We start from the raw sequence: 21402 nt of genomic DNA, 5'->3' as shown, positions 1-21402 counted from the left end.
ATATATATATATATATATATATATTTGTGTGTGAGTGTGTGTGTGTAGGTCACAGTTATTTAATCTTAATCTTCCGCTCCCCAGAATTATCAGTTGATTAATCTGTGACTGCCTTCGGGGCAAGTATTTTCCGATACATAATTCATAATTCTGTTACATAATTCATTCAGTTGATTAATCTGTAACTTACCATAAGTCAGATATTTTCTTTTACATAAATTGATCGTTAGTTTTGAAAGGAACTTTAACAAGTAATAATCAAGAAATGAAAAATCTTATTTTTATTTCATTTAATAAATTAGCGCCATAACAGTACACGGACAATTTATCTTTATTAAATAGTACTTGTTTAACGGCAAGAGCACTGTTCCTACTGTGATTTTTTTCTGGTAAGGTTCTTGTACCTTAAAAAATATATTATCGCAAGAGAAAATGTTTCCATATTACTTGTTCATCGCATGTTAAAAAACATGGACCTTTTAACGTTACAGTTCATAACGCTCTAAGTCATTAGGATGACGAACTTCTGATTCAGATATGAATATGGATTTATCAGAGCTTACTCAAGTGAAAGTTTTCTAAAGTATAGCCATGAGTTTGAAACAGACGTTGAAAACATATTTGATTTCAGATATTTTCTGATAAATATGGCATAATTTTTTAGCCACTATGCCAAAACTCAGTTTCCGCGACTTAGGACCATTAGAAGATCAGCGGTCACTTAACAATCTTAATCTTAAACCTCAATCTGCTATTGTGACAGGACGGTGTTGAAAGCCAGTGAGGAAATTACAGTAAACGAGAGGTCTCAGACACAACCACAAACAAAGGAATAACGTTATGGAAATGGTTTAAACAGCTATAGTCTTGCCACCTCGACGAGACCTCTCTGGCGAGGCGTTGCAAGATTTGCCCTGTTGCCAGTTTTACAAAAACAACAACTGACACGTGTGTGACAGAACCTTTGAATGTCTTTCAGACAAACCCTGTGGCTATGATTATAAGATTATAGGGACTTTTCATTTCCAGGTACTTTTAATCTCCTTACTCTCTCTCTCTCTCTCTCTCTCTCTCTCTCTCTCTCTCTCTCTCTCTCTCTCTCTCTCTTCTAAATCATACAGCTGTCTAATCGAGAGCCTTTTTATGGAATAACATAGGTCCCCCATTCGCCTTTTCATCTAGAAAATATCTACTTATTTACGATTGCCTTTTCTCGTGTCTGCGCTGTTTTTCTACCAAACCACATCCCAGCGATCTTAGAGTGTTAACAGTTTTTAATTCGCAGCTATATCCGGTGTACCAAATGGGTACACATTGTCCATTGGGTACAGTTTGGGTGTCCCCTGCATTTGGTAGAAAATTCTCAGTCAGTGACAAATGTCATTGCCATCACCTCAGCGTTAAGATGAAAGAGTCAGTGAAAGAAAGTAAAAAATAAAATCTCTGAACATATTTCAGTAAATCAAGATGTTAAAAGTTCATGATAAAAACAGTAATAGTCGTAGTTGGACAAAGATTTAAAAGAATAATATTAGGTAAATAAAAATGAATAGTGTAAATAAATAAAATCATATACAGTAAATAGTAATGATTGATTGCAAAGACTTCCATTCGTGGAGAAAAAGGCACACACTCACATATATTATTCCTTGACTATTTTCGGTAAACAAGTTCTTGAATCTTTCCCTTCCCTTTGTACCACATGGAGAGCGGAGGATGGAGAGGAAATGATTCCTGGGAAGGAGGAAAATCTTATAGAAATCTCTTGGTACATAGCTGCAGGCTTTCCCTGTGCTCCCATTCTTAATGTATCAGGAAGGATATAACTTTTAACAAGCAAGATTGAGGTGTCAGTTCTCCGCATTAAAATGAGAGGCAAGTTCTTTTACCTCAACTTTTCCTCAAGGTTTTTCTATGTTATCTGTCTTTTGGGGAGAAGAAGAGATCCAGGCACAATTAATGTTGCTAGTCTCTTTTAATATAAAGATGCCTGATATATTCTAATGCTATAAGAGCAGAATATGAATTAGATTATATATTTGGTTTTAGTTCTATCAAAGGAATAAATCTTCTGAGTTTAATTCATTCCCCATAATACAAAATGTTCAGACATACGTTCTGCTCAAGGGACAAATGTTTGGTAAGATATTGCACGTTGTTCATTGTTCCAGAAAATAAAGAACAAAATTAATGTAGCCTTGTTGGTTACAACTGAAAGCTTTTTATCATTTGTTCCTGTTTCTACAACTGAAGCAAAGGTCGCTTCCATTCCGGGTTAACTGTGTCATCTGCATTGCAATTATTTTCACGAGAGCTATTGCCCTGCAAAAGAAACTCGACAGAAACTCAAAAATCTTATTGATAGCAGTGATTGGACTAATTGTGCACGTCAAGATTGTGTCGTAAACCTATCAAGTAAACAAATAAGTAAAAAATGTTGTGAGTGCGCTTGGATATGGTTTATCTTTCTTTATAACGAGTCGACCTTCTGCTTTAATGATTGCGTCATCCCTAAGTAAATTTCAAAAATATTGTAATCTTCCTCAAAATAATGTTGACATAATTAAAGGTATTGTTTACGGAGCTGCCAATGTTAAGCGTGAAAGTAACTTCCCTGCTCGCTATAAGAAAAGTTTGACCGATCTTAAAAAGGACAATACTATCCACATTACAAAAATTGATAAGTCAAATAGTATAGTAATTTTAGATAAAGCTGGCTACATATCACGTATGGAAGCCCTACTGGATGATGATGTAAATGACAAAAAACTAACAAAAAATTCCCTTGATCAAGTCATAAAAAACTTCAATAGCACAGTGAAAAATATCCTTAAAGATAAAACAGAACTACTAGGCAAATTGTCAATCAAATCTCCCTCGCTACCTTACCTGTTTGGATTACTCAAAACGCACAAAGAAAATAACCCTATGCGGCCTATTATCAGGACTGTTGGTTCAATTTCACATAAACTTTCAAGATATATCGCTAAGATCTTGTCCTCGTTACTATAACCCATACCTGTATCATACCCATACTGAATGGTTGATAGAGCCCCATTTTTCAAATTTGTGCCAAATTTCCATAAGTCGACCAATCAGTATATGGTCACTTGCAGAGTAGAAAGAACCAGACCTATTACTAGGAGGAAAACTACAACTTCTGAGAAATACTTAAACTGTAAACACCTTAAAAAAATCAAAATAGTTTCTAAAGAAGACTTTTGTCGTATCTAATATGAATTGGTTTTCTATTCCTTGTAAAAATCTTAAATTGCTCAAGAACGTATACTGGTTCAAGCTAGATTAATTTACATAATCGTATCTTATAATTCTAGAGCCAGCTAAAGCAACAACTACGATTTGATGTTTCTGAACGTGAAATTTTGAAAGCGTTTCTTTGAAAGTGTTTTTGTTCTCTTGTTACAAAAGCACATTGATTTTAATATTGATATTGATACGTACTTACTCAACGCAAAATTTTATTGTTTTAGTAAATTTATGTAATACTGAAATACTTCAATTTATCAGGGCCAACGCTTGCATGTTATACATTTTTGCCCACAGAGAGAGAGAGAGAGAGAGAGAGAGAGAGAGAGAGAGAGAGAGAGAGAGAGAGAGAGAGAGAGAGAGAGACTGCTGCATTCAGGAATTTGCTCTTCGGTTTGGTTTACCAAATTCTTTTATTTCCAGCAATTGTTGCCTTTATTTCATGAGTTACATTCTTAAATTTTTCAGTGTTCATCACAACATGTTTAATAAAATGAGTGACTGTTTATTCCAAGAATCAGATATTAACCAACGCATGAGACTTGTAACGTAATGCCGTAACATGTAATGATGTATAACAATTTTCTGTGTGACTCATGTCTAAAAAAATTTAGTAAAATTCTTATAAAGACACATATTGACCTTGTCTTCGTTGAAATTTGAAAATCAGGAACTGCACTACGTACTTAATTTTGTTGTCATAAAAGGACACTAACAATTTATGAACAGCACGATAATGCCAATGATAGATAAAAAAGACAGAGATAGGAAGGTAGATAGATAGACAGATAGGTGGATAGTTAAATAAATAAAGTAATGTAAAAATAAATAATTAAATAAATAAATAAATAAACGCAGAATACGTCGAAGGAAGTATAAAAGACAAAGGAATGAAAGTCACCCAAAAGAAGCGGAAAAAAGTTAAGCTTTACCTGTCGTGTTAACGTATTTGGGACGCCGATTTTTAAGTACGCACTCCTAGAAATCGACACTTGTTAAACGATCTGTAACAAACAATGAATGGTCTCATCAGTGAGTTTCTTTCTGATCCGACTGTAATCAGGGCTACCTAACTCATTTGGCTTTTCAATCCTGTCATACCCCGTTTCCCTAAACTTACACAATTTGAAAAAATGAATTTTAGGGTAAAGTAAAGAAAATTGCATCACTCAGGATACAACAATGGCGTCCTTTTACTAAAAACTCGCACTAAGTTCAACTGACGTTCTGTTGAGAATATTCTGTTTGAAATCTCTAACGCGCTCAAGGCTATAAGGACTCTTGTCCTAAAATCCGTCGGGCAAGGATTGTTGCTTTAAAGGACGATCTTCCTAGAAAAGGCCTTTTCCCGACTAACTGGTGGGTAAAAGAAAACTAGATCGTGACCATCTGGAAATGGATACTGATGCCACAAGGGTCTCACCAGACCCTTTCCTTCTCCTGACCTGCTTCCACTGCTGGCTTCTTAATCCTTTAAATTGCCCCCCCCCCCCCCTCATCCTCACTCACGGTATGACAGTCTCATTCCCGAATTGACCGTAATTCCAGGGTCACGCTTCTCTTACTCTTTTTTTCTTTACTTTTGCATACACGCGTCGAAGAATGTGGAATTCCACCGTTAAACAAAAAGAAAATGGTAATGTTTAGAACACAACAATGAAGCCCTTTAGTTAGACTCAAATTAAATTCAAACGGAGTACTGTGAGAATATTCACACTGAGATCTCTGACACGCTCAAGGTCACCATGGCCGCCAGGGACTGTAACGGCTACAAAAGTCATGGCCAGGTAATTTAACCTTTCCCTCAAGTCCCACGGGAATCGATTGCCGTTGTAAAGGAGGTTATTTCCAAACAGAACGTTTACCCAGTCAAACGTGCTATGAAAACCGGATCATACCGGATGAAACTGTGCTAACAAAATTCAAATGGTTTCCTTTTCTTCAGATGATAAATATAAATCTCCTTGCTGTACGTCTTAATATTTGCCCAAATAAATAAATGATTTTATATATATGAATATTATCACAACGTGATTCATATGCATGCATTAATCTACCAATGTCCTTCAGCGTCCAATTCGCGCTACTGCGCGAGATTAATATATTTTCATATATGTTAACCGAAGGGTAATTTTTTAATTGATAATTTCTTCCTCTCCTGGATTCGAGCCAGCTCACAGAGGAGCAATCAGGACTTCAGTGGCAAATGAAAATTATATTTACGTAAAAACTGGTGAAAAAATGTAAAAAGGGTTAAATAAATACAGAAAAATTGCGTGTACGTAAATGGTAAGGGACAAAATATCAAAACAAGGAAACGGCAAAACCTATACCAGCTGGCCGTACTGCAGCCTACGTAGACAGTTGAACATTTATGCTCATGTTACAGCAGGATATAAGGTAAACCAAAATCCAGATCATTACAAATATGTGGAAATTCTGTATTGTACTTTAATGGATATGGATATAATTAACGAAGTACGAATAATCTTAGAAAGAATGGAAATCATTGTTGTTTGATAGACATTTGCCACCATAAAAAAATAGCCACACTATATCTTCAAACATTCTTTTCCTTCTAAAAGACTCTGTCTGTGGATTGCAATAAACTCATTTAAGAACTCATTAGAACGTCTGATTCACTCCTTTTCACCATTTCAGTATGCGAATTATCTGCAGTATTAACTGTTGTCCATATACTGGCTAAATGAGAGTAATTCATGGTAAATGTTTAACGAAATAGTATCTACGTACATACATAAGTTATCTCTCTTCTGTTACCTTACTTTTTTTAATGTGTCATTTATTGCTTTCCTCTATATTACCAATCTATACATAACTCTGAATTTCAAAACCTTCTTAAAACAAACGTCTTGCTAAGTAGATTTCTAACGCAAGTTCAATTTCCTCAACTTAATGATGCTTAATTACATGCAGTCAGCTTTTTAACTGTTTTAATTTATACTATTTTTACTATTATTCTCAATATCATTACTGCGATTACCATTATTATGAATAATACTATTGTTACTACCGCTTCAGCCACTGTCTGGATATTGCCGATAACCATTTTTATCATTTAATCTAGTGTGTATGGTTATTGTATATTACATTTATATCGCCCTGAGCTGACATGAAGGATCATGTTATTATTGTTATTGTTAGTAGTAGTAGTAGTAGTAGTGTAGTAGTAGTAGTAGTAGGAGTAGTAGTGAGGTAGTAGTAGTAGTTAAGTAGTAGTAGTAGTAGTAGTTTTCTTAATAATTATTTTCATATCCCCCAATCCAATATTACAAGTGATCAGAGTTAAATTATTGTAGGGGCCTTTCATGTTCCTCATGACACCAAACAAATGCTCTAGATAGCCTTTATCCAATATTTATGCTAAAGCAACTATTGTTTTTCATCATATTTAATAGACCAATCGCTAACTCTTACGAAATTTTTTATTCTTAAAAAAATATAGAGATCAGGTCCTGGTAAAATTTTAACTTCAAATAAGGTAATTTATCTGTCATTAGATTCAAATTCCAAATCCACAGCACGAAAATCTGGCACTACTTTTATGGTTGGAGTTCATTATATCGGACCAATTATTGATAAGGGAATATAGAGACTGATGTGATATCCACTTACCTGACTTCAAGAAACCTTATCCCTAAGATATCTTAGAGTATTTGCATGTATCTGAATATGATAGTAACTGCATTGCATTTTAACGCGTTGTCCTTATTCCCCAATTACACAAAATTCCTTCATTGTTTTTTTTTCATTTATACTGAAACATATTGTTACTAGCTTTCATAATTCCCGAATACTTCAATCTGAGACAGTCTTAATTTCCAATATAAAAATCTAGAATAAAGAGGGCGTTTTTTCTTTATTACCTGTGGAAAGTGAGCCTGAGGTCGTTTGGTCCAGTCGACAACATCAGATGGGTGAATCACCCATAGCCCTACGGGCGCCTCTATGAGCATGAACCCGTGCCTGGCATAAGGCCTCAGGCCTGAATCATCTCCAACAACACCCATAATCTGGCTAGGTTTGTTTTAGCTGGCCCTGGAAAAAACAACAACGGATGTTTACATTACGGAAAAGTGTAAGAAACATTGCACAGAAATTATCACGTGTATACCTTATATTACGGAAATGTCATTCAACATAGATTTACAGTAAAAGTGATAATATACTTATACAATGAAAATGAGATTTGAATAAATATTGGTGACAACTGTGGAAACGTTTTATTAATATGAAATGTTAGGTAACAATATGCAGCTAAGTATCAAAGCATAGCATATCAAAATAAGGGAGTAATAAAACTATTCATAGTGATTCTAATGGTAATAAATTTTGTTCGTTAACTAAATACTTATATACTCTCATCGCGCAAACACATACGAACATATATCTATATTATATATATATATATATATATATATATATATATATATCTATATATATATATATATATATATATATATATATATATATATAGATATATATATATATATATAGTATATATATATATATATATAGTACAGATATATCTCAAATATGATGAATAAATATCACACAAACTTTTTCATATCAGTTAGGGTTGAGACCAACGAAGGTGTGGCGAAAAAAGATGCTTGTGTCCTATTGGTGTGTCATACCGTGGGCACCGACACACCTCCCTGAGTCACCAATCAGAGCACCCCGAGAGACTCTCACGCGGTTGCCGAAGCATGACCCTTCACTCAAAAATATTATCATTATGCAAATTCAATTAGTATTTTTGCTTAAAATTTACTCATTCATTAGACACTGATATTTCTTCAATCAATAGGATGCTTTCCCAGAAAGGAATCTATTTCCTTTACCGAAGGAGCATTGTAAGGATGAGTGAAATGAGATTTGGCATGGCCCGGGTGACCATTGGTCTGGGGATTAAGGACATTTCAAGTTGACCCCGCCTCTCCATATGCCCACCTGTATAAGTAGACCGAATCTGGGTAAAAATACCTCAGTTTACAAGTTCCTGGCGAAGTTAAGTGACAAGTGACTTGCTTGGTGCAAAAGTGCTTCCAACTTGCTTCAGTTGAAATTCCATCTGCCATAAAATACGCCAAGATGTACAGAACAGACGGTTCTTTTGTATGCGTCACAAAGGTAAGCAAAGTTATACTTTGGTATTTATGCTCTTGTTTGTGAAGATAAATATATATATTTTTAATACCTTGGATGATACAAGTATTCAGTTTCTGGCTTTCTCCTCGTCTCTTTGAAATTCTTGGGGGAATCATTGAACAGTCTGGTAATCTTATTGAAATGTTCTCTCTCCTAAGACTTTTCTGAATCGTGACATTGTTTGTGTAACTGATTTTGTGTAAATATTTTTCGCGATGTAAGTCAAATCCCATATATCCTACTCAACACCACGTTAAAGAGGTTACCATTTGAGCTTACTTGAATAATGTGAGTTACCTTATGTAAAGAGAAGGTTTCGTTTCCAGTCTGGCCACTTTATCAATAAAAACGGCAATTTTTTCGGCAAAGAATTCCATTGTCCACTATAGAATCCTGTACTAGTCCAAACTCATTATTACTTTATTATTTTATCAGCATTTATCTATTTTTATGTAAAAGTATTTTTCCTTGAATGTCAATTTCTTAGGTAAAAGTCCCATTTTCATTGGTCAGTATTTAATTTCATAAACAATCTTGATCTAATCCAGCCAACCACCAACTAAGTTCTTGCGTTTTCACTCTTTAAACATTAGTTTTATTAATTTAGGCTTTCAATATAGATTGTTTTGCTTCATCCCCGCACTTCATTCAGTTTTTATTTGCTGTTAAAGTTGTCATTCCCTATGTAGGACGGCTTTATACATGTGAGGTTTTCAGTATTTGGGAAGCCGCGTGTGCTAAACCCATTTGGAAAATATCAAAATATAACTCCTGCAACTGATCAAGGTTTTGGCTCTTTTAATTCATTTTAATATTAGTTTTTTTTTTCACTTTTCTCATCGTTTTTTCAAAATCATTCAAACTTACTGAATCTGCTATGTCTCATGGCGAACACTGGGAGATCCGGAGGGACCTCCTTGTCTAAACTATGCTTCAAAGCAGTTAAAGTTATCGGCCAGGTTTTCGTGGGGATTTTCTCAGTTGTAATATATTGTCTTGGTTTTTATAATAAAGTTGTTATGCTGGTCTCTGGCCTGACTGTTTTGTACGGTGACCAATTTTCATTACTTCTTGATTCTTTCAATATTTTCTATAGATCTCTCATTTTTTTCCTTAGTGTCACGTAAATCACTGTTAATCCACTTGTCATTTTCTTTAGCTATTATTTGCCTTGTCACTTCTGGACATTTATCATTTATACTTTTGCTATAGACTGTAAAGCAGCTTACGGGCTTGTTTCTGCTATATTTTCTTTATGCTCTCAACATTAATTCATCAGCTTAAAGTTGGTTTTCTTTCTGTAAGTGAAAGTATTTTTTAGTGCATAGCCTTTCCAGATATATGCTGAGTGTAACTAGTTTATGTATTGCAGATATCACATATTCAGACTCTACTTGTATGTCACTGGTAACCTCGTTCTTGTTTTGTATCACTAGGCCAATAGTGTGGTTCAATAATTACGTCGGTTTTCTCACAACATTTACAAGGTCATGGCTTTCAAGTAACTCTATCAATTCTTTATCATGATCTAAATGTAGGCTGAAGTTACCACAAATCAGTGTGTGTTTGTTATCAGTTAACAAGTCGAGGAAGTAACTGAATTAGTCTAGGAACTATCTCTTACTTGTGCTTTGTGGTTTGCGAACTGCTATGATTTGTATGTGTTTGTTTGTGTGTCATTTTGGTGCTGATTTATTCAAATGTACTGAAAAATTTTGATTCATTTTTGTGAGACCGTGGTGACACTTCTTTTGTTTTTTACTAGAATAATCGCTTACATTTTATTGCTTATCCAAGTCTCCGGTTAGCATGCATATATTTAGGTTGTGATCGTTTATAGGGTTTCTAATAGTGTTGGTTTTATTTCCTGCTGGCTGTATGTCTATTAAATTGTACAGGAGATTATTTGTCAAAGCCATGATCCGTATAATTTTATACCTTTGATACATGTTCAATATATACTTATTGCCATCATATGCGCTATGTTTAGTATCATTATGGCCTTCCTTTGAACAATTTTCAAACTTTAAGGTGGGATTAGTACATTCATTTGATTTGTGATTTTCACCACATTAAGACAAACTTGGAATTTTTTACGATTTTCTGCGCTATGGCAAATTTCCTGACTTTTATACCATTGATAGGGCATGTAACAGTCGTAAAAGTTGGGTGCAGTCTACACAACTTGTCACCTTTATCATAGATAGCCTTTCGTATTTGTGATGTGCGTTTGATGATATAGTGCTTATATTTATCATCTTTGGCTTTCATTTCCTTTACAATGTTCAGGTCGTTATTTTCAGATGATATGTGGTTTCCTAATTTTCATATACATATCACACATATTCATATATAGTATGCATACAACCGTTCTTAAAAGATTATAAAACAAGAAAAAAAAATAGAGTCGTCATCGCCGTGCACATATACAATCCCATAACATTGATGGAGAGGGTGAAAAAATATTTCAGAAATGAGATTATCTATCCATGGATTTTTCTTGACAATGTTAATCGTCCTTCGAGACATATGCTACTCTTATTTTGGGTTGAAGGTTACCCTTCTCATTTACTGTTATATTACTGATGATTTTCTGAATCTGTTTTCGGCTTTTCTAAGTTTTTCCTATCTGGAAATCTTACAAATAAGTATCCATCTCTTGTTGTTTTAACCTGTTCAATTGGCGCCGTTGTTTTACTCATAATTTCCTTCTTTTTATTTGCTGCTGTGCTCTCTTTGTTTGTAAATTTGATAAAAGGCACTTTTTTGTCTTTAGTAATTCTGCATAGGTTTTGTCTAGGTTTGTAATAATCTCTACGTTTTTATCAACATTGTCAATTTTGTTTTGAATTTATAACATTTTTTTTTACCTGGCTTTTCGCTCAATTTCTAATCACACGTGAAAATTTCTGTACCCATTCATGGTATAACCTGACACTTATTCGTCTCTAAGCTATAATGAAGGAGATTCAGATATGATGAAATTATGATACTTCTAACATGAATTAGTAATTATTTTCCCTTGGCATTTGAATAACACTGATGCGATACTGAATACGAATTTTCAACAAAGCTCATGTTCCCCGGCTTGAAGTTTACCACGTTTAATAAAAAATATATGAAACTGAGACGAATACCTTTATTTACTGCATCAAGGGTTGAAGCGCATTTTTATTTACTGATTCGAGGGTTGAAGAACATTTTTATTTACTGATTCAAGGTTTGAAATATCTCCTTATTTACTGAATCAGGAGTTGAAGCATGTTTTTATTGACTGAATCAAGGGTTCAAGCGTGTCTTTTTACTGATTCATGGGTTGGAGCATATCTTCATCTACTGATTCAAGGGTTGAAACTAACACATAAGAATACCTTAAAATTACTGTTTTTGAGTTTTGAAATGAGAAGTTCATGAAAGGCTCCAGATTTTCTTTTATTTCTTATTTTACTTATGTATAGTTTTCTCGAAACGCAACGCTCATTTTCAGAATTACATAAAAGGGCTACAAGAATCCAACAAGGATAGAACACTTAACGTTGACACCAGTATTTGATAGAAATGTTCTTCCCTTGACCACTAGCTTGGTTAAAATGACCAAAACCTCATAGGTCAGAAGTTCAAGCAATGGTGCTATACATTACTACCCTAAACATACTCTCTTTGCACTTTGATACATTTTTATCTATTTGTAGGTCTATTAATTTATTTTTTCATTTTTTACTAAGTGGGGTATCTTCAGTCTGTGTTTCCCTTCACCTAATCTTACTTCTTCCTAACGAACACCATATTCTTTGGAAGCTTGATATTCAAGCCAATGGACCCCTGTGGGCTTGTTCATATGAATAGGTTTCATCTTCTGAATAATAATAATAATAATAATAATAACAACAACAATGAGAAAAACGAAATTTATAAATACATTTCATCTGCGAAAGAAGCTTGGCTATGAACATATCGTTTCACGAGAATCTTGTGCATAACATGACCATGTAGTAGTGGATTTATTCACCACCAATGAAAGGATATATTCCAAAAATTAGTTTATTATTATTATTATCTTTTGTTTTGCTCTATCACAGTCCTCCAATTCAACTGGGTGATATTTATAGTGTGGGGTTCCGGGTTGCATGCTGCCTCCTTAGGAGTCCATCACATTTCTTACTATGTGCGCCGTTTCTAGGATCACACTCTTCTGCATGAGTCCTGGAGCTACTTCAGCCTCTACTCTTTCTAGATTTCTTTTCAGGGATCTTGGGATCGTGCCTGGTGCTCCTATGATTATGGGTACAATTTCCACTGGCATATCCCATATCCTTCTTATTTCTATTTTCATATCTTTCTTGACTTTGTCAATCAACGTCACGTCTGGTCTATTTGCACGTATCACCCTATCTGTTCTGATACTTAGTAGTCCTCACCCTCCTTCCTTTCGTGTTATGTATGGTCTGTCCGTATTTGCTCTTGGGTGTAGTGCTTTGTGTATTGTCATTTGTTTCCTGGTTTTCTGATCTATGCTGCCGGAGTCCTGCCTTCGTCCATTCCACTATTCCTGCGCTGTATCTGATTACTGGCAGCTGCCCATGTGTTTATGGCTTTTATCATATTCCGGCCGTGAGTTTTGACTTGAGTATCGCCTTGAGTCTCTGCATATATTCTTTCCTGATCGTGTCCTTCATCTCTTGGTGTTTTATATCCCCTCCTTCCATTATTCCCAGGTATTTGTATCCAGTCTCATCTATGTGTTTGATGTTGCTCCAATCTGGTAGCTTTATCCCTTCAGTTCTCGTTACTTTCCCTTTTTGTATGTTGACTAAGGCGCATTTTTCTATTCCAAGCTCCATCCTGATGTCCACAGATACAATCCTTACAGTCTGGATTAGGGTATCTATTTCCTTAATGCTCTTCCCATACAGCTTGATGCCGTCCATGAACATCAGACGGTTGATTCTGTTGCCTCTTTTCTTGAGTTGGTACCCAGCATCCATCTTCTGTTGTACTTTTGTCATGGGAATCATGGATACTATTATTATTATTATTATTATTATTATTATTGCTGTTGAAAGTGATTGCTGCATCAGCTGCATTAATCATCTATAGCGTCTTCTTTATATTTATGATTGCGATGCAGTACCACAGAAAAATCAGTAATCGGAAATATTAGGAAAACTCTACAAGATTAATATAATTGATGCAGGAATCACTTTCCACAGTAAATGTCTGAAAGAGGGTCTCTTGCTAGTATTATTATCATCTTTAATTGCTACCTCAGGTGCGTTAGTTTATAAAAGTTCTTCTGTATTTTTCTAATTATTGTTTTCTCATTATTGCTTAAACTAGTGAGCAACGCACCGAAGGTTGGCATGTCTCAGATAGGTAATAGTCAAAGTAGACTGAATTCTATTAATAAAATTCCCGGGGGGTTAGTCGTATTTTCAAGATTTTTACCTGCAATAAACTCTACGGGATATACCCTGAAACTTGACTACCACCATTGACTTTGCCTTTTACCTATTTGAGACATGCCAACCTTCGGTGCGTTGCTCACCATTTTAGGTAACAATAAGAAAACAATGATTAGAGAAATAGAGAAGAACCTTCATAAAATCAACGCAGCTGAGGCAGCAATTACTTTAGATAAAACATGTTTAAAAGAAGGTTTACTTCCAGCATATTATTATTATTATTATTATTATTATTATTATTATTATTATTATTATTATTATTATTATTTCAAGAGAGAGAGAGAGAGAGAGAGAGAGAGAGAGAGAGAGAGAGAGAGAGAGAGAGAAAATCGTTAATGACTTTGATGACTATGGTATCGTAGTTTATCTGTAAAATTCAAATATATACACCAATTTTGGCTCTGTATTTGATTATGTCTTCTATAGGCGCTCTACTAGCCTGTTTAAGTAGCACGGAAAAAGCCGCTTTTCGGAAAGTAGAGAAGAATCTCTACAAGTGTAACGCTGCTGAAGTAGCTATAACTATTAATAAAGTACGCTTGAGAGAGGGTGAGCTTCCTAAGTACACTATTATTATTATTATTATTATTATTATTATTATTATTGCGTGTTGTTGCTACTTTTGTTGGTTATTCTCAATTCTTTTGTACTGTGCATTTTCAGACGTTCCATCGGGCGTTAAGTACTGCGTTGAGAGAGTCAAGGAGGGACGGGATTCGATACTGTGCACGGCAGCTCTTCTTGGACACACGAACTGCGTCAGGATCCTCGTTGAATACAGAGGCGCAGACGTCGAAGAACTGGGCTCAGGTAAGTCATTTGAAATGTACATCGACCGACAGGTTTCCCTGACTTGCTGTATTTAGAGGATGACTGAGAACTCGAATAGTTTTTCATAAGATTTCTTTGACATTGATAAATAAGAAGTTTATTTGCAGCCTCAGACATACCATTGAATTGTTGTTCTTTGCAGTTTCTACTGGAGGGCCTCTTCTGTCTGGAGTTAGTCCTTTATGGTGCGCTGCTTTCGAAGAGCATTACTGGGTTGTTGCCTATCTTCTTTCTAAAGGCGCCAATCCAAATGGCGATACAAGTTTCTACAGCACTCCATTGCAAGCAGCGTGTGAGCTAGGGTACTTCCATATTGTCAGACTTCTTGTGGAACACGGGGCCTGTGAGTTTTCAATGCACTTGGGTTTTAATACTGTTTTATATGAGAGTTTGCTAACATCAGGTGTTACATTTTGTTGTAAACTGCTATATAGTTTTTGTCTTTAGTTCGAGAAGTTTCTTGTAATACATTAATCGGTCTATTTCCTCCAGACATCGAGGCTGCTGATAACCGCGCTGTCACCTGTCTGATGCTTGCTTCCTTCGGCGGCCATTTGGAAATCGTGAAGTACCTTTTGGAAGTGGGCGCTGATGTGAACAGCAAAAACATAGAAGGCGAAAGTGCACTCCACGCATGCGCAAAGGCAGGACATCTGGAAGTAATGAAACTGTTGCTGGAACACAACGCTTGGATGGGTGCCGACTATTCTGGTGAGTCTTGCTTGACATTCCTGGATGTTACGTATTCTTATCCAGATCTTCACCGACCTGGATTCCAGAGCTGGCATGTGATATGGTGGTTCTCGAGCAGAAATTTGAAGCTTTAGGTTCTATGCCAGAAATAATTCCAAGAAACATAAAGACTAGCGTACTGCACTTCTCCACGTATTTATTCCCAGGATTAATGTCTTTGCCCTAAAAACTTATTCTTCTATTATATATTAAATTTCTAATTGAACGCAAGTGCAACAAATGATTTTGATGGCTCTAATGAATGTTATTTCCAAGAAATGAAAAGAAAAGTAGTTCAACTATTCAAACACTGTAGTTCCATTAGTCCAAGTAACAATAAATATCTCCCTTTTTGAATGGAATCAGGGTGAACACTAGTAAATTAAACACTTATTCCTCTATTCATTGTCTTCCCTTTACAGATTAACGCCTTTTGTTTGCTTGTGGCAAGCTCTCGTGGTCATCGGGACATGGTAGAATATCTGTTAAGTAGAAATGACCTTGTATCTGCAAAAGAGAAAGCTGATGCATTGGAGCTACTTGGAGCTTCCCTTTTCAACAGTACGGAAGATATAGTCGCTACAGTTAATTACTGGAAATCAGCAATCAATCAGAGGTAAGTTTTCCAGCACCGGTGCTGCTTGATAATGAAAGCTTTTTCTGTATGATACTGTGAATGCACTAATCTACGTATTATTCTCTGGCATTATTGGTTAGCTAAAATAATTTTTATATATTTTTAATTCGAGTTACCTAAATGTTGCAATATATTTCCAGGTACGTCAATGGCACCCTCATTTATCCAAAAACCCAGGATAATTTGTCTTGTCCTTCAGATGGGGAGTTCAGTGAAGTCAACACCTTGGAGGAATTAGAAAGTATAGAATTAGATCCTCAAGAAGTTCAATTGCAGGCCCTTCTCGTGATGGAAAGGATTTTAGGCCCTGGTCACTTGCAAACAATGAAGAATATTAATAAAATAGGGATTGCTCAGTGTAAAATAGCTTATGCTCGAAAACAATGCAATGCAAATTATGGGCTCACGCCATCGATACGCAACGAAATCAGTTGAATCCACTGCACCAGAGTAGGCTGTTTCACTTCAGATCATTAGCCGACCTATTTGGATTCCTAACAAACACTGCAAATGCACACAACTGGAATGATGATCCCAAGGAATATACTGATGATTTTATGAATGTTTTTTCAAAGGGAATCGAAGAAATGGAGCTGATTATTTCTGCATTGAACAATGCTGACGATTATGTAAGGAGCAAACACAAATCTCGGTGGGACCAGTTTACATGATAGTTTTGCATTTTTGGTGCCGTTTACGAGATTGCAGCCTGACCTCCCTGACTGCCAGCGGCACACAGTGAAAAAAGCAATGTATACACTAGTCAAGAAGGGTCTCAGGAATTCCCGAGGTTCGACTCCTTTGCAAGTCGCTTGCTCCCCAGAATTTGAGGAAATTGAAGATCCGGATCTGCCTATGTCTGCCACTCCCAGAGCGGAAGTCGTGAACCTTCTGCTAGAGACTGGCTCTGATCCCAGTGCCACAGACAACGAAGGTAACACACCTCTCCACGCAATTGCCAAGAACGAAGAGTGTCCCAAAGGCATAGTAGACGCCCTCTTGTCAAGAGGGGCTCACTTAGATGCTAGGAATGGTCAGGGCCAAACGTTCGCATCCTTGAGAGCTGACCAAGGGCAGCCAGTTTCTCAGTTAGTAAATGTTGTTCGTCACACCTCTTTGCAGTGCCTGGCTGCAGTGTGTATTAAAAGTCACGGTATTTCTTACAAGGGCATCTTGCATCCTCGACTTGAGCAGTTTGTTGATATGCACTGAGTAGGTGTGCTTTTTGTCCATTGAAATTACCTGATTCCTGTTACATACTGTATATATTGAATTGATGTACTTTATGCTTGTAAGAATATGTATACGTATTTGTTTGTAATTTGTTGTACATATTCGTAATTAGTTTAAGTTAAGTAGATGTGTAAGTTTTTTCTTAACCAGTTATAGTTAGTCGTAACATGTATTATAAATGTATGGTTCGTTTATGTGTCCATAATAGTATCATCTATCATTATTTCATCTATGTATGTTTACATTATATCATTATATGAGATTGTGTATATGATTATGTGATGTTTAAAGATATACATGTTTTTTATATCTTAACTTTTTATATCTAGACTCACTAACTATATAAGCCTTTTGTTTCTCATTAACTTTGTCATGCTTTTTCATAAATTATGTAAATATATATCCCTTAAACCAATGCTATATTTTCTTTATTACCTTTGATCGTTGTTCAGTTCATTTCTTCTTTGTTGTGTGATACCTAAATCGTACTGTGAGGTTTATCACTTTAATTATGAGGGGTAAGTCCAGCAAATGATTTTGATGTTACTAAGAAATGAAAAGAAAAGTATAATTCCGACATAAACAGTATTGATGCTTTCTTTACATGGCTACGTGATCTATATGTTATCTGGTATTTACGACATGTCTTAACTTTTTTATATTTTATTTTATGAGAGTTCAAAAGAATTCACCTTCACATTAATCTCTATAGAGAAAGTAACGTTTTTCGCTATTAAACAATCCAGAACACACTGTCACTAAATTTTATTAGGTCTGACTAGGTATATGTTAAATTTCAGCAATTTTCATAATTAACAGAACAGATTCGTAGAAACATATCTTTGGAAACTAATGGAATTGCTGGTATGGTCCACTGGGCGTATATCATAAACTTTTAATCAAATCCCTTTTCTGTGGAAGATGGCTAAATGAAATTAGGAACTGATACAAAATACTGTTCCCCTTGTCTAATAACGTAAAAATGGTTCCTGGCTTCTTGATAGTTTAGGTTTAAAAGGTATCCATAGATTTTCATATATAGATACCAATTAAAATTGCTTGGGTGAAACAAATAATCTTTCATCTCTTGAAATGTAGAAGTGGCTTAGATTTGAGAAATATTACGTTGATTAATTTACATAAAAAAGCGAATAACAATGTTTTATGAAGGGCCGATAAGGGAAGAACAGTGCTGGATAAGACATATTAAGGCGTACATTATTCTGAGGTAAGGATGTGTTGCTTTAAGACAATTTCAATAACCTCACAAATTGAAAGATGTAAAAGGAAAGTCAGGAAAAGTAGGTGAAATATTATGATTAAAGTAATTCTATCTCTAATACTGATACAAAGTGGATTGGGTGTTATTCCTGTTTATATGTCAACAAGTATCCAACCTGTTGAAAAAAGTATCTTTTATAATATTTCGTAAAAAAGATAAATATCACAAACTGAACAGCAGCATACTGGAAAACATGTTTAATATAGCTACTAATAATTTGTTTCCACATTTAAATTTAAACTATACTCCAAGATGGCTAGATAAGTACTGGGGTCACCTTTCTCCCTTGCAGCTACGCTAACACCTTTTTATGTCACTGAGAGAAAATACGGCTAAACAACTGACCTGAATTTGAACCCATATTATATCGAAGACAAATAGACGACATATGTTTAACACATCCACAGATTCCTTGATTATTTAAATGCACAAATCCGAATATGAAATTGAAAAACTATATATCGTAATTGTTTAGGATTTCAACAACTTTTCTTCACTTTACAAAAAATCCTCACCACCTGATGAACTAGGTTTTCATTTCTCTACTTCTTAACAGAATTAATAGCAAAAAGACTATTATTTATCGAGGATGCAATATTTGTTCCATCTTCATCAAATATGATAAGAAAATTTAATTACTTTTGATCCAAATAATTTCTAATCACATCTTCTCAACAGATTCTTAGATCATTTCTGGGTAAGAAGTTATTCTACGAATTCTAATTCTCAGTGTACCAAAGGACAGTGTATTATAGATAGGAGATAGATATAGATATATAAATATATATATACACACACACATATATATATATAATATACATATTTATATATATATATATATATATATATATATATATTCTATAAATATATATATATATATATATATATATATATATATATATATATATATATATATATTCCACTTCCCATACAGATATATGGATATATAATATATATATCACAATTTATATATATATATATATATAAATATATATATTATATATATATATATATATCTATATAGATATATATATATATATATAATATATATATACTATATATATATATAAACTTCCATACAAAGGAAATTTTAGATTTGAGATTCGAAAAAAAATTTAGAATCGAAAAAAGCCCTTTTTAAAATATTAAAAAATGCCGATCATCTGATACAGAATAGGTTTGTCTTGACTATTAAATTTACAATTGGGGCTTACCTTATTATGAGAGACTCCGCCTGAGTAATTATCTTCACTTGTTGTTAACCACTTCACTCGTCCTGCCAGTAACACTGGTTTATTTGTAGTTGCAACCATTAACTGCAGCACACAGTTCCTGGACACATTCGAAGGACTATCATTAGAACAGGTCTTTCATTTCTAAATCATTCAAACTTAGCTATCAGTAGTCACTATCACAAGCAACACCATAGTTTCATACAATCACAAGCAACACAATAGTTTCACACACCAAGAATTCAAAATCCCGTCCATTGATTTAAACAAACTGGATATTCTCATTACAGACTCCTTTTATTTTAGAATCAAACTATGACTTTATGGTAATGTACTGACTATCCAGTGGTTCTTTAAATGTCGCAGTTCGCACTTCAAATGGTGCAGGTATTTTGGCAATTATCTAGTTTCCTTTCCTTTTCCTTATATTGCTAACAACCATCAATTCATTACAACTATGCTACTGCCCATATTTTGTTTAATGTGACTGGGCGTTTAACAATCAGCTTTGGATATTTACGAGAAAAATAGATCCTTAATTCAGGAGAAACAAAGTTACTAGACATGTCACTTGTTAATAAATCATGCAGTGTAATAGAAATACGACTGATATGATGGGACTCCACGTGCGCTGAAGTAATCACACTTAATTAGAGAGCTTCAACCATCATAAAAAAAAAAAAAAAAAAAAAAATTGAGAGAACACAACGTATGTTTAACATTTCCTACTTTGCTTGTCGAACTTAATGGATAAAATTGGAATTCCTTTTTGCAAATATTTAAAGACACCTAACGTGTCAGTGTTTACGAGGAAAGTATAACTTACATATAGAAGACTTGTTCATTTAAAATGAGAAAATTATAAAAACTTAAATAGCGAACCCTTGAATAAAAATGAAAATGGCTTCCAAAGTAAACTTGTGTCGTTTCCCAGCTGTGAATTGCAGAAAGTCAAACTGTCCAAGAAAATATTCAGGATTATGGCTTGATGTCATCATTCAGAAAAAAGCGACCATAATGATTTGATGCATCAGAAAATGAAAATTGCAAACCTCTTTTATTCCTTTCTTAAAAACACAAATTGATTATATTTTGGTGTAGATATGCATATTCACATGACAGAGTTTTATTTGATGTTTCAGTAAAAATATGCGATACTGAAATACTAGAATGATATTTGGGCCAAAGCTTGTTCATTAACATGTTTATCCAGACAGAGAGACAGACAGAGAAACTGCTACTAAATTGCGCTGTTTTCTCTTCATTTTGTTTTCCTAATCGATTTCATTTCTAGCTGCAGTTGCTCTAGCAATAGCGGAAAAAAAGGGAGTGGGGTTTAAATATGTAAATATAAAATCAATATGAAATGACCAGGATCATATCATTAAACTTTACATTTTTGAGTGAAAAGGTAGAGATGAAAAAAATGCATTTTAAATATTTAATAAATTTAAATTTAAATGGTTAGACATTTATGAATACATATAATTTAAAATGAGATAAATTTCACTGTAGCAGCTGGTGGTGAAATGACGTAAACGAGTCTTCGAATGA

At 34.5% G+C, this 21402-nt stretch overlaps 1 protein-coding gene across 1 annotated transcript in view; it reads left to right on the top strand.

The window, feature by feature from the left end:
* LOC135218184 (protein fem-1 homolog C-like) overlaps window positions 1-16536 on the top strand; it is a 29519-nt gene extending 12983 nt beyond the window's left edge. Inside the window, exons 4-9 of the mRNA XM_064254335.1 lie at window positions 14328-14450; window positions 14565-14711; window positions 14875-15075; window positions 15225-15520; window positions 15887-16080; window positions 16242-16536. Of these exons, the coding sequence (XP_064110405.1) occupies window positions 14328-14450; window positions 14565-14711; window positions 14875-15075; window positions 15225-15520; window positions 15887-16080; window positions 16242-16536 (1256 nt within the window). The remainder of the gene's footprint in view (window positions 1-14327; window positions 14451-14564; window positions 14712-14874; window positions 15076-15224; window positions 15521-15886; window positions 16081-16241) is intronic.
* The last annotated feature ends 4866 nt before the right edge of the window (window positions 16537-21402 follow it).

The sequence above is a fragment of the Macrobrachium nipponense genome, chromosome 9, assembly GCF_015104395.2.
Source record: "Macrobrachium nipponense isolate FS-2020 chromosome 9, ASM1510439v2, whole genome shotgun sequence".
NCBI lineage: Eukaryota > Metazoa > Arthropoda > Malacostraca > Decapoda > Palaemonidae > Macrobrachium > Macrobrachium nipponense.
The sequence above is the reverse complement of the archived record's forward strand: the minus strand, read 5'-3'. Positions and strand labels throughout refer to the sequence as shown.